Source organism: Bufo bufo, chromosome 2, assembly GCF_905171765.1.
Source record: "Bufo bufo chromosome 2, aBufBuf1.1, whole genome shotgun sequence".
In the NCBI taxonomy this organism is placed as follows: Eukaryota; Metazoa; Chordata; class Amphibia; order Anura; family Bufonidae; genus Bufo; species Bufo bufo.
The window spans coordinates 393,871,904-393,888,862 of NC_053390.1; the positions used below are offsets into that span (position 1 = coordinate 393,871,904).

Below are 16,959 nucleotides of genomic sequence, written 5' to 3' on the forward strand. Positions count from 1 at the left end.
GACGGAGCCGTCTTCAAATTGCGTTCAGTGTTACAATGGCAGCCAGGACGCTATTAAAGTCCTGGTTGCCATAGTGGGAGCATGGAGCGGGGGAGCGGTATACTTACAGTCCGTGCGGCTCCTGGGGCGCTCCAGAATGACGTCAGAGCGCCCCATGCGCATGGATGACGTGTCCATGTGATCACGTGATCCATGCGCTTGGGGCGCCCTGACGTCACTCTGGAGCGCCCCGGGAGCCGCACGGACGGTAAGTATTCTGCTCCCCCACTCCCCGCTACACTTTACCATGGCTGCCAGGACTTTAGCGTCCCGGCAGCCATGGTAACCATTCAGAAAAAGCTAAATGTCGGGTCCGGCAATGCGCCGAAACGACGTTTAGCTTAAGGCCGGATCCGGATCAATGCCTTTCAATGGGCATTAATTCCGGATCCGGCCTTGCGGCAAGTCTTCCGGATTTTTGGCCGGAGCAAAAAGCGCAGCATGCTGCGGTATTTTCTCCGGCCAAAAAACGTTCCGTTCCGGAACTGAAGACATCCTGATGCATCCTGAACGGATTTCACTCCATTCAGAATGCATTAGGATAAAACTGATCAGGATTCTTCCGGCATAGAGCCCCGACGACGGAACTCTATGCCGGAAGACAAGAACGCAGGTGTGAAAGAGCCCTTAGTCTGGTGTTTAATGCATAACAAAAATGAATGATTGATCACTGTAGGTCTGACAAACTGCTGCCCTGGCAAAATGATGTTTTCAGCAGGTACCAGGACCAAAACAGTGGATGGAACCAGAAGGCTCTGCCCACTGTATAGCGACCGTTACCATTTACTTGAAAGAGCAACAGTACACCAACCCAGCCACTACACAGTAGGCGAAGACTTCTGCTTCAGCATCCATCCACTGTTGTGTCTCCAATGCTGGCCAAAAGCAGTTGATTGGTTGGGGTGACGTGACGGTGGTGCGATCCCCCATGAACTGATATTGTTGACCTATCCTAAGAATAGGTCAATATCTAAAGGGTGTAAAGCCCCATTATACAAGAATCTATCACTACTGGCTGAGGCTAAATCAGTAATATTTTTTTGGTATGCTGTCCAAACAGAAATAACAAAATATGACCGTGGCAATAGATGCACATAGGAAACTCAACATAATAAAGTGTTTCAAATGATATTGGTATTAAAAATGCAACATTAAATCAAACAAACACTATAAAGTATACAAACATATGTGGTTGTACAATATGTGATTGCAAATACCTTGGCATGAATTAGCAGTTGTCCCCTCCTACTTTACCTTTTCTGAAAATGCTTTCCACTAGATTTTAGATTATGTTGGATCAATTCGGTCACAACAACTTTAATGGAGTGTCCTAGCTTTCCGGACTTTTTAACAGACTCTGCAGCATGTCGTACCTGTTGAAAAACGTATACTCACCTGCTCCTCGCAGCTATGTTCCAACTCCCTGGCTATCTTCAGCAGTCTTCCAGTCCCCAGCCGTAAAATTTCCAGATGGGCGGGGTCATGTATGCTAATACAGCCAATGACTGGCCTCAGCAGTGATATGTCCCCAAACTGCTTGGAGACATGTCACTGCTGACGTCAGTCACTGGCTGTAGCAGTGTATGTGACCCCATCTGTCCAGAAGTTTACAGCGAGCTGGAACATAGCTGTCGGTAGCAGGTGAGTATGAGTTTCTCAACATGTACAACACGCTGCTGGGGTCTTTTAAAAAGTCCCAGAAAATAATACACCAAAACAATAAATGCAAACATAATACATGTATATGGACTAAGCCCTCACTCTAATGATAAAATCCGAGACTCTCAGCCATCACTACAAAGTACAGGTATTTGAATAATACTGACAATTATCTGCGGGGGATGCTTCAGCTCATGAATATCAAAACTCCAGCACTCGGTCCTTCTCACCACAGATTTTTTTTTTAAAAGTAAGTGACCCTGCATCTGAATCAGGGTCTGTGTCTATGCTGCCCTCACATGATGATCCGGTGTTGCTCAAAGTGGTAGTTCACTGTCATCCCAAAACAGTTTGATGGTGTTGAGGTCAATACTCTGTGCCAACCAGCCACGTTTTTCCACACTTTTTAAAAAATAAATCTTGTTAAATAAACAAAGAACTGCCATGCCAAAAAAGGAAAGGGCCAGGTCTAAATGGTTGTGAGAACAGCACAAAGTACTTCAGAATATCACTGTATGCAACAGCATTATAGGGCTTTTCCGGGATTACTATGGCTTTTAACAGATATGTAGTATTAACCTTATGTACATCATCCCCGTGCTGTTTTTTTCCCGATTTGGACTCTCCTAACCCGTTTTCAACATGTAAAGAAATCACTCTGTTTTTTTTCCATCCTGTATGTAGTACTTCCTGTTGCTGTATCCAGCGCCCCCCTTAACAACACCCAACTAGTTTATAGCTCCTCCCACCAGCTAGTTACATAGACACTCCCCTATCACTGCCCCTAACAACACCCAACTAGTTTATAGCTCCTCCCACCAGCTAGTTACATAGACACTCCCCTATCACTGCCCCTAACACCCAGCTAGTTTATAGCTCCTCCCACCAGCTAGTTACATAGACACTTCCCTATCACTGCCCCTAACACCCAGCTAGTTTATAGCTCCTCCCACCAGCTAGTTACATAGACACTTCCCTATCACTGCCCCTAACAACACCCAGCTAGTTTACAGCTCCTCCCACCGGCTAGTTACATAGACACTCCCCTATCACTGCCCCTAACAACACCCAGGTAGTTTATAGCTCCTCCCACCAGCTAGTTACATAGACACTCCCCTATCACTGCCCCTAACACCCAGCTAGTTTATAGCTCCTCCCACCAGCTAGTTACATAGACATTCCCCTATCACTGCCCCTAACACCCAGCTAGTTTATAGCTCCTCCCACCACCTAGTTACATAGACATTCCCCTATCACTGCCCCTAACACCCAGCTAGTTTATAGCTCCTCCCACAGGCTAGTTACATAGACACTCCCCTATCACTGCCCCTAATAACACCCAGTTAGTTTACAGCTCCTCCCACCAGCTAGTTACATAGACACTCCCCTATCACTGCCCCTAACAACACCCAGCTAGTTTATAGCTCCTCCCACCAGCTAGTTACATAGACACTCCCCTATCACTGCCCCTAACAACACCCAGCTAGTTTATAGCTCCTCCCACCAGCTAGTTACATAGACACTCCCCTATCACTGCCCGTAATAACACCCAGTTAGTTTATAGCTCCTCCCACCAGCTAGTTACATAGACACTCCCCTATCACTGCCCGTAATAACACCCAGTTAGTTTATAGCTCCTCCCACCAGCTAGTTACATAGACACTTCCCTATCACTGCCCCTAACACTCAGCTAGTTTATAGCTCCTCCCACCAGCTAGTTACATAGACACTCCCCTATCACTGCCCCTAACAACACCCAGCTAGTTTATAGCTCCTCCCACCAGCTAGTTACATAGACACTCCCCTATCACTGCCCGTAATAACACCCAGTTAGTTTATAGCTCCTCCCACCAGCTAGTTACATAGACACTCCCCTATCACTGCCCGTAATAACACCCAGTTAGTTTATAGCTCCTCCCACCAGCTAGTTACATAGACACTCCCCTATCACTGCCCCTAACACTCAGCTAGTTTATAGCTCCTCCCACCAGCTAGTTACATAGACACTTCCCTATCACTGCCCCTAACAACACCCAGCTAGTTTATAGCTCCTCCCACCAGCTAGTTACATAGACACTCCCCTATCACTGCCCGTAATAACACCCAGTTAGTTTATAGCTCCTCCCACCAGCTAGTTACATAGACACTCCCCTATCACTGCCCCTAACACCCAGCTAGTTTATAGCTCCTCCCACCAGCTAGTTACAGACACTTCCCTATCACTGCCCCTAACAACACCCAGCTAGTTTATAGCTCCTCCCACCGGCTAGTTACATAGACACTCCCCTATCACTGCCCCTAACAACACCCAGGTAGTTTATAGCTCCTCCCACCAGCTAGTTACATAGACACTCCCCTATCACTGCCCCTAACACCCAGCTAGTTTATAGCTCCTCCCACCAGCTAGTTACATAGACATTCCCCTATCACTGCCCCTAACAACACCCAGCTAGTTTATAGCTCCTCCCACCAGCTAGTTACATAGACATTCCCCTATCACTGCCCCTAACACCCAGCTAGTTTATAGCTCCTCCCACCAGCTAGTTACATAGACATTCCCCTATCACTGCCCCTAACACCCAGCTAGTTTATAGCTCCTCCCACCACCTAGTTACATAGACATTCCCCTATCACTGCCCCTAACACCCAGCTAGTTTATAGCTCCTCCCACAGGCTAGTTACATAGACACTCCCCTATCACTGCCCCTAATAACACCCAGTTAGTTTACAGCTCCTCCCACAGGCTAGTTACATAGACACTCCCCTATCACTGCCCCTAACAACACCCAGCTAGTTTATAGCTCCTCCCACCAGCTAGTTACATAGACACTCCCCTATCACTGCCCGTAATAACACCCAGTTAGTTTATAGCTCCTCCCACCAGCTAGTTACATACACACTTCCCTATCACTGCCCCTAACACCCAGTTAGTTTACAGCTCCTCCCACCAGCTAGTTACATAGACACTCCCCTATCACTGCCCGTAATAACACCCAGTTAGTTTATAGCTCCTCCCACCAGCTAGTTACATAGACACTCCCCTATCACTGCCCGTAATAACACCCAGTTAGTTTATAGCTCCTCCCACCAGCTAGTTACATAGACACTCCCCTATCACTGCCCGTAATAACACCCAGTTAGTTTATAGCTCCTCCCACCAGCTAGTTACATAGACACTTCCCTATCACTGCCCCTAACACCCAGTTAGTTTACAGCTCCTCCCACCAGCTAGTTACATAGACACTCCCCTATCACTGCCCGTAATAACACCCAGTTAGTTTATAGCTCCTCCCACCAGCTAGTTACATAGACACTCCCCTATCACTGCCCGTAATAACACCCAGTTAGTTTATAGCTCCTCCCACCAGCTAGTTACATAGACACTCCCCTATCACTGCCCGTAATAACACCCAGTTAGTTTATAGCTCCTCCCACCAGCTAGTTACATAGACACTTCCCTATCACTGCCCCTAACACCCAGTTAGTTTACAGCTCCTCCCACCAGCTAGTTACATAGACACTCCCCTATCACTGCCCCTGTATAGACATAACATCACAGGAAATAAGAAAGAGCTGCATGGACCAGGCCATGTGACCACAGCCCAGAACAGAAGATAGGAGCAATAAAGGTAAAAGAAACAGATTACAAAATTACACCTACCTTCATAAATGATCATGTTAAACGGGTTTTCCAGGCTTTTAGTATTAGTTACATAGTTGTTAAGGTTGGAAAAAGACAAAAGTCCATCAAATCCAACCTGTAATCCTGCTATATCGATGCCTGGATCAATGTCTTCCTTTTAAAAAGGGGTTGGGCCAAAGGGAAAGGGTGTGTAGAACCGGATTTCTATACATCGTCATAAGCTTCAATGTTATTTTGAACCTTTTTTGAAGCCATCTACTGTATTTGTTGTGACCAGCTCCTGTGACAGACTATTCCAGAGATTCAAAGCCCTTACTATAAAGAATGCTTGTAGCCTCTTATGACCATCTTTTTTTCTCCAGTCGTAGGGAGTGACCCCTTGTTTTTCAAGGGGGTTTAACACAGAATAGCTTCCATTTTTTTTTTTTATTGATGAACTATCCTCAGTATAGGTCATTAATATCAGATTGGGGAGGGGGGGGTCCGACACTCAGCACCCCCGCTGATCAGATGTATGAAGAGAAGGCACACGCATGCCGTCTCCTGTCTCTCTTCCTGTTCGCTGTCGACACAGCAGCGGTGGGTAGGAGGAGAGACAGGAGATGGCGCACGCATGCCTTCTCTTCATACAGCTGATTGGCAGGGGTTCTGGGTGCCAGACCCCCGCCTTTCTAATACTGATGACCTATCCTGAAAATACAAAAGATAAAAAAAAGGGGGGGGGGGGGGGACACAATAAAACTTAGCTTTTAATTATACTAGGTAAGACCTCACATAAACCGGGAGAAAGGAACCCCTTACAAACATAGACAGACGAACAAGTGCAGGACTTAAAAATTGTGCAGCGACACATTAGATTAGGTTCCAACATAAAAGACCCAAACACTAGTACTGGGTCTGACAAGACACAATACTCCAGACCTGTGTTCCGCAGTGTTAAAGCAGGGTCACACACTAGGTTAGGTCCCTACGTCTGAATCCCGTAAGCTGATACTGGGTGTAAGCTAATACTGGGTCTAACAGGACGCTTTATGAAAACAAGGAATGTTACCAGTTTCAGTACAGAAACCTCACTATTCAAAGAGAAAGCGGTCACTTCAGGCTTGTGAGCTTTAGATACCTGATGTCCAGATGGAGGAGGATAGTACAGGCATCAAGTCCTCAGGTAATCAGTCTTGGCAGTAGGGAAGCCTCAGGGAGAGAAATCTGTCCCTGTTGCATCCTACTTGACCTATCAAGCCCTAGTAACCTCCTAATACAGGGTCTGTGCCCCGCAAGGGGTGGCCCAGTCCGGAACCTCACCCTGATCTAGGATCCCTATAAGGCCCTACAGGGAATTCTCTAGAGGCTAAACTGGATACCTGATCAGGGCAATGGTAAAGTGCGTATAATAAGTAGGCCGCGATATATTCACGTGTTCCAACGCGTTTCATAAAATGAACATATCAGGAGAACAATAGGTTTATGCAAAAAATAAAAAAAAAGGTGAATCGTCAGGGGACATAGGGCTTAAAATTGGGCTGGCTACTGACTGTTGGAGGGAGGCATATGGCACAACTCCGCAGATTAAAGCTAGTCTGGTTATAACTGCAGCGAGGCGTATGGCGTTGCTCCACAGTATCACCTGAAACATACATAAAAATACAGGGACAGACTCCATCAGGAAACCGATCCTGCACAGTGTGCACTAGATAACAAGAGAGGAAAGGTACTTACAGTACTCCTGGAGGGGCGCATGGTGAATGTCCAGGGAAGTGGGCACGGAACATGGCCATGTCCCACTATCAGGCGCTCCTTTTCAACAGCCGATCGGCGGGGGTGCCGGGTGTCGGACCCCCGCCGATCTGATATTGATGACCTATCCTGAGGATAGGTCATCAATATTAAAAGCCCGGAGAACCCCTTTAAAGGATATTGAGTCCAAACAGAAAACCCTTTTAAGAATTCAATTCGACAGAACTAAAGAAGGCCATTATTTATCCTCTACCAAACATTACTAATATTTGTTGTGCAGAGCTACACTACTGATGTCCTGTCCACAGGATAGGTCATCAATATAAGATCAGTGGGGGTTTGACTCCCAGAACCCACACCGATCAGCTATTTGAAGTGGTAGTGGCGCTCATGCAAGCGCTGCTTCCGTTTCAAAATTACCTGCACATCGGCTTGTTCGTGGTAACAGATGTAAAATGGCCAGATGGCCAGAAAATGGATGCACACATAAATGTAAAATGACCATGAAAAACTGACAGCATGTTCCTTTTTAATGGCCGTTTTATTTTCATGTGACTGTATCCTATGACCTCGATATGCCACGACAGATCAACTGTGAATTATATAATTAAACAGTAAACACAACAGAAACATTAGAGAACCTGTCACAATGAAAAACGGCCCTGAACTACTGTAATGTTTGGATAGCTGAAAAGTCAAAGTGCAATTATGTAATTATTATAGCCGTATGATGGTTTGCTGTTTGGAGGGACTAACTGTATTTGAATGCCACCATTTTGGGGTAGCAATCATGACACTATTTTTAGGGTGCTCACTACGTGGTAAAAATGAAATGTTAACTTTATTCTGTGGGCCAGTACAATTGTGGATACGGTATATCAAATGTATATACTTTTCTTATGTTTTACTAATTTCAAAAAATGTGCTTTGTGTTACCATATTCTGACACCCATATCTTTTGTTTTTATAATAAGCTGTGTGAGGGCTCATTAAAAAAAAATATTAAAGGGGTTGTCCGAGTTTAGAGCTGAACCCGGACATACCCTTATTTTCACCTAGGCAGCCCCCTGAGGCTAGCATTGGAGCATCTCATGCTCCGATGCGCTCCCTTGCCCTGCGCTAAATCGCGCAGGGCACGGGCTCTTTTGTTTTCAATAACACACGGCTGGGTGGAAACTTCCGCCCGGCAGTGTGTTCGGTGACATCAACGGCTCTGATGGGTGGGCTTTAGCGCTGCCCTAGCCGTCTTACTGGCTAGGCCAGCACTAAATCCCGCCCATCAGTGCCGGTGACATCACCAGGGTTCCTGGCAGCTCCATGGAGAGCCCCGGTACGTCACCGGATCTCCAAAAAATGCCTTTGCCCTGTGCGATTTAGCTCTGATGCTCATGTCAGGGGGGGCTGCCGGGGTGAAAATGGAGGAATGTCCGGGTTCAGCTCTGAACCCGGACAACCCCTTTAACTATTGTTTGCATTTTTTTTAAAGTCCCCTTAGGGTATTTGAACCTGCAATTGTTTGCTCACGTGTACAATACACTACAATACTTGTATTTCTGTGTAAAGGGATATTTACAGACATTCTGTTACATCTCTCCAGAGGCAATGATGAAAGGCCACTGGCTGCCATGACAATTACTTGGCAGCCTGTGACTGCGCTCGTGGAGTGCCAATCAGAAAACAGCGGGATCTCCCTCCGTCTAACTGCTCAGATGATAGGCCATTTGCAGTGAGTCAATGTGAGTTCTGAGATGACGACAATTACATTGTTGGTTTCTGTGTATCTTCGGCTATCCAAGCATTATTATAGTTCAGGGCCATATTTTACAGTGACATTTCCTTTAAAGGGGTTGTCCAAGGATAGGTCATCAATAAATATAACTTGGACAACCCCTTTAAGTAAAGAGACTGTACAACCTGAAATAAATAAATAAAAAAAAAAAAACATGTGACAAGAGATCATGCTGCCATACTGTTAGGAGCTCCTTATCTGATAGAGATTATAAGGTGAATGCTGAGGGGTGGGGTGAGGTTAGTAGCTCTGGGAGAATACCTGTACTAGGGTGGTTATCAGTAGAATCAAGCCTGATTAGATCCCGCACGACGACAGTGTGCTCCCCAGAGTTAGCATCATTAGAATTATCCACGCCAAGATGGCTCACCATATCCACATCACTGTTACTTGTAGCACTGTGAGGAGCTGGAGAGACAACACGGGTTAAAACAAACAAACATTCATGCAAAAGTAAATCAGGCCCACTCTTTAGTACAAATACTTCATAAAGAGAAGAAATTGTATTAAAGAGGACATCTCACTGGGCAAAATTGTCCAATCTGCCTACATTCCTCTATTGGTGCCACTCTTTGGAGTAAGATGGTGCTTTTTTTAGATTGCTTCCTTCTCCCTAAATTATCGAGGTTGGTAGTTCTGGCACCAGATATGAAAATGTTGTGGGGTTTAGCCAAGGGGGCAGTCCCCAGTACTCAAGGGAAGTGACCAGTGTCAGTCCAGTTTAGATCACTCTCCCTTTAAGACTGAGTGCCAGGGACCGCACGTTTCACTAAACTCTGCCACCTTTACATAGTGAGTGATGGAACTACCCATCCTGATCATTTGGAAACTGGGGCATAGAGAAAAAAATCATTGAATTACTCAAGGGCATGGCATCAATTGAGGGAAGTAGGCAGATTAGAAGTTCTGCTACAGGTACCCTTAATAACATTTTTTTTTAACTGATGTCTGGGCTCCATTAGGTCAATCACTGAATTTATTTCAATGTAAAACCTAATGGACCTAAAATGTAAAACAGAAGAGTAGAGGTGAAAGCAAAATCCTTTCATTTCCAAGCTGTAACTACTTTGTACTAGAGTAAGAGGTCAGAAGGCTGAGCGAAGCCATACCTGACTGCGACAGTAAAACACAGCACACCATCAGAAACCCGTCCAGCCACATTTTTACTTTCGAACATAGATTAAATGTAATAGTATTTTTTACATGCAGCTAAAACAAAGGGCCATTCTTCTCTGTATGAAAACATGTTTATCACGTATATGGCATATTAGTAGAACAGTGAGCTAAAATGCCAAACTTTATATTATCACAACGGCATAATTTGTTAAAGTACACCGAATGCAAAAAAAACTAAAAATGGCCCTATGTGACTAGTGCAAGCACTGACATGGGCTAGCCAGTTGTCTTTTATGGTGTCAAAAATCTTAAAGCAGCCACAAAATCAAGACCATCAGTGTTTAAACGTGCATGCATCAATTACGTCACACCCCGTCCAAATCTGTAGCAAAGTGTTGCACCCTGGCTGTAGTTAATACAATATCTGAAAGGATAGCCATAGAACCCAGAAAGAATTTGCAGCAGCCTGTTCTGATAGATCACTCCTTTCTTGAATCAAGAAACATACACAGCAAAAATATCAACTACTAGGTGTGATCATCAGTGGAACTGTATTTATTTAGCGCTGCCGACATGAAGAGTGCCAGCGCCTTTATCAAGGTATTGATCCAGGAGTCATCCTGGATGTCTTTTTTTTTTTATAGACAATGATGTCACTTACAAGAAGAACAGAAAAAAGTAGACAAAGTAGCAAGAAGAAATAAAAACATTTGAATATGTACCATATAAAAAATAAACACGAGGATGAGCAGATCAATTAGCAAGTAAATGCCTCATTACCTGGTACTGACACAGCTTTAGGGACCAGTTTTGTCTTCACCGGTTTTCGAAACTGAGCTAAACCTTGTACCACATTCCGGACCTTTGTCCATAGGAAATTTCCACTGCGTTTACTGCTCGGCCATGGACTCACTAGTACAACCTTGAACCAAAAATGTGCACAGTTACAGCAATCTAACCATAAAAGTAAAGCCACACAGCGAGATCATGTCATAGTTGCGATCAAGTACTGCATAGCCATGAGGGTCGCACAGTTTAGTCAGTCTGCGCTGTTAATGGCCATGCAGCATCCACAATAGCGTGCGGCCATTAACAATGCAGGCCGACTAAACAGTGCGGTCCTCATTAATTTAATTAAAGCCCACTGCGGCTTATATGGCTGTGCAGTTCACAACCGCGACACAACTGTACCGTGTGGTCGTACTCTAACAATAATGAAGCTATATATCTTAAAGATTCATACATATGGAGCATTTAGTAGTCACATCTTCCGTACATTATTTTTTTTAAAATGGTAGTATTGGAGCACATTTTTAAATGGTTTTCTCACTATTTCCCCCAAAAAACTGCTGTGTTGGCAGGTGTAACCTGCCAACATATCAGAAAACTTTTCAAATATGCAAAAAAAAATATGGAGAGTAAAAACACATTAAGCAACTGCATATATAGACTTTAATATTAAAGAGAAAAATAAACTGTCACAAGGTCACTTCTGTAAATGAGCCTTTCCATTTTACAACATTGATGCATTTTAATTTACTAGTTAAAGGGGATGTCCAAAATATAGTAAGCGTTGCCCCATGTCAGGAAATTGCATAAAATAAAAAATAATCCTATGCTCACTGGTTTCTTCCACTCCTTTCTCAGCCCGCAGTTCCAGTCCTCCTCCTGCTGTTTGTATACAAGACTGCAACGATGATGTCAAGGTATACAGCACATGACTGCTGCAGCCTATCAGTGAGCTCAGTGGTCTTGTGCTGTATACCACTGAGTTGAGTGACAGGTTACAGTGGTCACCCGCCAAACACCTTGATGACACTGCCACAGTCTTGTATACAAATAGCGGGAGGGGGACCAGAGGTGTGGTGCTGAGAATGATGTGGGAGGAACTGGTGAGTATAGGATTATTTTTCATTTTATCCAATTTCTTAGCATAAGGCAAAGTTACTTTAACTCTCACAACAATTTAAAAGGTGTTCCGGAAATAAAGTTTTTTTTATCTTATACCCGTAGCCTGCCTCTGAAAATTGAAGATTTATACTTACCTGCTCCCCATCTCTCCGATACGCCATGCTGGCTCCCGCATGTCCATGTTCTGGTCTCCAGACTGTTTACATTTAGCGGCGCATCGGCATGAGCCAGTGTGGAGGACCAGAGCGGTGGAGAGCGGGCAGGCTGTGAGCATTAGATAAAAGTCTTTATTCCTGGAAAACCCCTTTAGGTAGGTGACATACATTTTGCATACCTTGTTATAGTAGCCATATGTGATAGCATTGGGTTGAATTTTAGCATTTCTCATTTCAAACAAGACCTTTACAGCCAAAGCTGGGTTCTCCCAAATACCACACAGCTGCATTACAACTCTGTAACAAACCTAATGGAAAAAGAAGGAATAAAGTATGATACTGATGCAAACCAAATCTGACACTAAATACTACTCTACTATATAGATAAATGAGCAGGAGTTTGTAAATAAATAGACATAATAAGATATAAAATGTATGGACATTAACGAGACCTGACAGAAGTAGATCTTGACAGGGAGAGCAGTGCAGACATATCCAGACTTCTGGTCATGCAGATTGTATGACAGAGAAATTGATTGATCTGGCCTCTCGACACTGAACACTTCCCAGCCCTCCCCCTTTACTTTGTGACACCACGAAACTGCTAGAGCTGTCACAGAGCAGAGGGCAAGGGCCAGGAAGTGTTCAGTGCAGACCTAGTGTTTGCCCCCTAGGCCATGTGACCTCACATTCTTTGGCCACAAGTGACTGGTGCTAAGCTGTGGTACCAAGCAGATTCGCTATACAATGTATAGAATTGTGCTTGATGAGCAGTGAGAAGGCCACAGGGCTACTGCTTACACCTGTGCCTTCTCAAACAGCTGCTCGCCAGGTGTCCCAGGTGCTGGGCATTCACAGATCAGATACTGATGACCTATCCAGAAAATAGGCAAAACCCATCCCTCCCGATAAGTGATGAGAAGACCAAATGAAAACGCAAATTCAATAAATACAACTACCTACTTTCGGTGGAGAATTCCATAATTTTTTTTCTAACAGATTACAATTTTCCAGTATGTGCCCATAGATTTTGGGACAGAGATCCTAATGCCATGTGCATGGTACTAAAATTGGTTAGTCGGGGCTACAGACATTGATGACCTATCCTCAGATTATTAATGAAATACCACTGCACACTCGAAATTAGATGCAAGTAAAATATCTTATTTTAACGTCCGGGAGGTGGATCTCCATCTCTGAATGGATGTTTCTGAACGCCCATTCAGAGATGGCAGCTGCACGCTAATCCTGCAGCTGCAGAGCAGGGGTCCAGCTGTCAGTAACAGCAGGGCAACCCAGAGAGAAGGCAGGGACAGTGCCCAGGTGTCCCTGCCTTCTAGATCGCTGTATACAGCCGGGAGAGTGCAGGAGCTGTTGGGTCTTCTACAGACCTCGATCAGCCCTGCACTGAGGCTGTACAGCGCAGTATACCGCTGTACAGCCTCTCTTGGGGGTGTATTTCCCCTGTAACTGGGGCTACTATGTCAGCCCCAGTTACAGGAGAAATCAATAGTGGAAAAAAATAAAAATTTATGTGAAGTTAAATGTCTCCCAGAGGTCTTGTATGACCTTATGGGGGGGACGCAAAGTACAAAATAAAAAAAGATAGTGTTAAAATAAAAAAATAAATAAAAGGTTTCACATGTAAAAAAAAACAAAAACACATATCACATAAAGTGCAACACCAAGCGATCAAAAAGGCGTATTCCCCCCAAAATAGTACCAAACTGTCACCTCATCCCGCAAAAAATGAGACCCTAACTAAGACAATCGGTCAAAAAATAAAAAGCTATAGCTCTCAGACTATGGATACACTAAAACATCATTTTTTGGGTTTCAAAAATGCTATTATTGTGCTAAAGTGAAATAAATAAGTATACATATTAGGTATCGCCACGTCCTTAACGATCTGCTCTATAAAAATGTCTCCTGACCTAACCCCTCAGGTGAACACTGTAAAAATAAATAAATACTGTGCTAAAACAACAAATTTTTTGGTCACCTTGCCCCATAAAGTATTAAAATGAATAATCAAAAAAACATATGTAACCAAAAATGGCACCATTAAAAACATCCACTCTTACTGCAAAAAACGAGCCCCTACACAAGACGATCAGCAGAAAAATAAAAAAAAATATGGCGTTCATAAAATGGAGACACAAAAACATATTTTTTTTTCAAAAATGATTATGTAAAACTGAAACAAAGAAAGTAGACATATTTGATATCATTGCGTCCGTAACAACCTGCTCTATAAAAATAGCACATGATCTACCCTGTCAGATGAATGTTGTAAAAAAACAGACATTTTGTGGTTACTTTGCCTCACAAAAAACGTAATATAGAGCAATTAAAAATCATATGTGCCCCAAAATAGTACCAATAAAACTGGCACCTTATCCCCTAGTTTCCAAAATGGGGTCACTTTTTGGGAGTTTCTACTGTAAGGGCGCATTAGGGGGGCTTCAAATGGGACATGGCATAAAAAAAAACAGTTCAGCAAAATCTGCCTTCCATAAACCATATGGCGCTCCTTTTCTTCTGCGCCCTGCCATGTCCCCATACATCAGTTTACGACCCTATGTGGGGTGTTTTTGTAAACCGCAGAATCGGGGTACTACATATTGAGTTTTGTTTGGCTGTTAACCCTCGATGTGTTAAAGAAAAAAATGGATTAAAATAGAAAATCTGCCCAAAAAGTGAAATTTAAAAATTTGATCTACATTTTCCTTTAATTCTTGTGGAACACCTAAAGGGTTAACAAAGTTTGTAAAATTAGTTTTAGGTAACTCGAGGGGTGTAGTTTCTACAATGGGGTCATTTTTTGGGGGGGTATTCACTATGTAAGCCCCACAAAGTGACTTCAGACCTGAACTGGTCCTTAAAAAGTGGGTTTTGGCAATTTTCTTAAAAATTTTTAATAATTGCTTCTAAAATTCTAAGCCTTCTAATGTCCTAAAAAATAAAAAATAAATAACATTTCCAAAATGATGCCAACATAAAGTAGACATATGGGGAATGTTAAGTAATAAATATTTTATGAGGTATCACTTTCTGTTTTAAAAACAGAGAAATTGAAATTTAGAAAATTGCTAATTTTTCTAAATGTTTGGTAAATGTGGGATTTTTTCATAAATAAAGGTGAAATATATTGACTCAAATTTATGACTATCATGAAGCACAATGTGTCACGAGAAAACAATCTCTGAATGGCTTGGATAAGTAAAAGGGTTCTAAAGCCATTACCACATAAAGTGACATGTCAGATTTGCAAAATTAGGCCTGGTCAGGAAGGGGGCAAATGGCCCAGATGTGAAGTGGTTAAATATCCTCCAAATAAATTGACAAAAAGATATGTGACAAATGCATCTAACGTTTTGGTCAAATCCAAGACCTTGGTCACCGAGTCACTAGTAGGAGAAAAAGAGAACAAAATACGTAAGTATACTTAATTGTAGAAGATTGCTGAATTGATAAAGGATTATAAAATGAATGAATGAATGACAAGTGGTGAAGTACAGGTCAAGGCCTGTGTCTTATATCTCATTATTAGCCTTTATGCCATCTCCTCATCATCCTCTACCATACTTCTGTTAACACATCTCATATCAGCCCACTGCCGGGCCATCATATACCCCTCTTCTGCCATATTTTTGCTCCATGTCATGTTCACATTACACCCCTTCTGCCATTATCTCTATCACATTACACCACCAGCTCTAGTCCTCCTTTCTAACCATACCACTATACCCCTGCCAAACTTCTATTACATTCCAGCCACCTACACATAGTTCTCCCCATACCCTCCATCATACCATCTTACTCTCTATTACAACTATAAGTGCACTCTGCAGCTCTAATGATGACTTAACATTGTGTAACTTACCCATATTGACCCCATACATACTCGGTAGCCATGACACAGGCCTTGACCTGTACTTCCCTACTTGTATAGCATTCATTTTAGGCTACTTTCACACTCGCGTTTGGTGCTGATCAGTCATGGATCTGCACCGACGGATCTGTTCAAATACAAACGTCTGCATCCGTTCAGAACGGATCCATTTGTATTATCTGTAACATAGCCAAGACGGATCCGTCATGAACTCCATTGAAAGTCAATGGGAGACTAATCCGTTATCTATTGTGCCAGATTGTGTCATAGAAAACGGATCCGTCCCCATTGACTTACATTGGGTGTCAGATTGGCTCAGTTTGGCTCAGTTTCGTCAGACAGACACCAAACGTTGCAAGCGGAAAGGAGACGGAACAGAGGCAAACTGATGCATTCTGAGCGGATCCTTTTCCATTCAGAATGCATTAGGGACAGACTGATCCATTTTGGACCGCTTGTGAGAGCCCTGAACGGATCTCACAAAACGGAAAGTCAAAACGCCAGTGTGAAAGTAGACTAATAATCCTTTATGAATTCAGCAATCTTTTACAATTAAGTATACTTATGTATTTTGTTCTCTTTTTCTCCTACTAGTAACTTTATGACCAAGGTCTTGGAATTGACAAACGTTAGACGCATTTGTCACTAGGGCTGCAGTAAACTATTATTTTAGAAATCGAGTATTCTATCGATTATTTGTTACGATTAATCGAGTAATCTAATAAGAAAAAAATGAATTAATAGACTGTTTTCCTTTATAAAAACTCAGTGCCCCCCAGTGCATTCAGCTCTTCCCCACACCAGTGCCATCAGCTGCCCCCCTAGTGCCATCAGCTGCTCCCTCAGTGCCATCAGGATGCCCCCTCAGTGCCATCAGGCTGCCCCCTCAGTGCCATCAGGCTGCCCCCTCAGTGCCATCAGGATGCCCCCTCAGTGCCATCAGGATGCCCCCTCAGTGCCATCAGGATGCCCCCTCAGTGCCATCAGGATGCCCCCTCAGTGCCACCAGCTGCCACTC

At 43.5% G+C, this 16,959-nt stretch overlaps 1 protein-coding gene across 4 annotated transcripts in view; it reads right to left on the minus strand.

The window, feature by feature from the left end:
* DENND4C (DENN domain containing 4C) overlaps positions 1-16,959 on the minus strand; it is a 134,908-nt gene that overhangs the window by 30,406 nt on the left and 87,543 nt on the right. For 3 of the 4 annotated variants that reach the window (XM_040417230.1, XM_040417228.1, XM_040417229.1), the window contains 3 exons: positions 12,226-12,354; positions 10,761-10,902; positions 9,126-9,272 (listed from right to left, as the gene is read on the minus strand). In XM_040417230.1, the coding sequence (XP_040273164.1) occupies positions 9,126-9,272; positions 10,761-10,902; positions 12,226-12,354 (418 nt within the window). The remainder of the gene's footprint in view (positions 1-9,125; positions 9,273-10,760; positions 10,903-12,225; positions 12,355-16,959) is intronic. The other variant, XM_040417231.1, reaches the window with a different exon arrangement.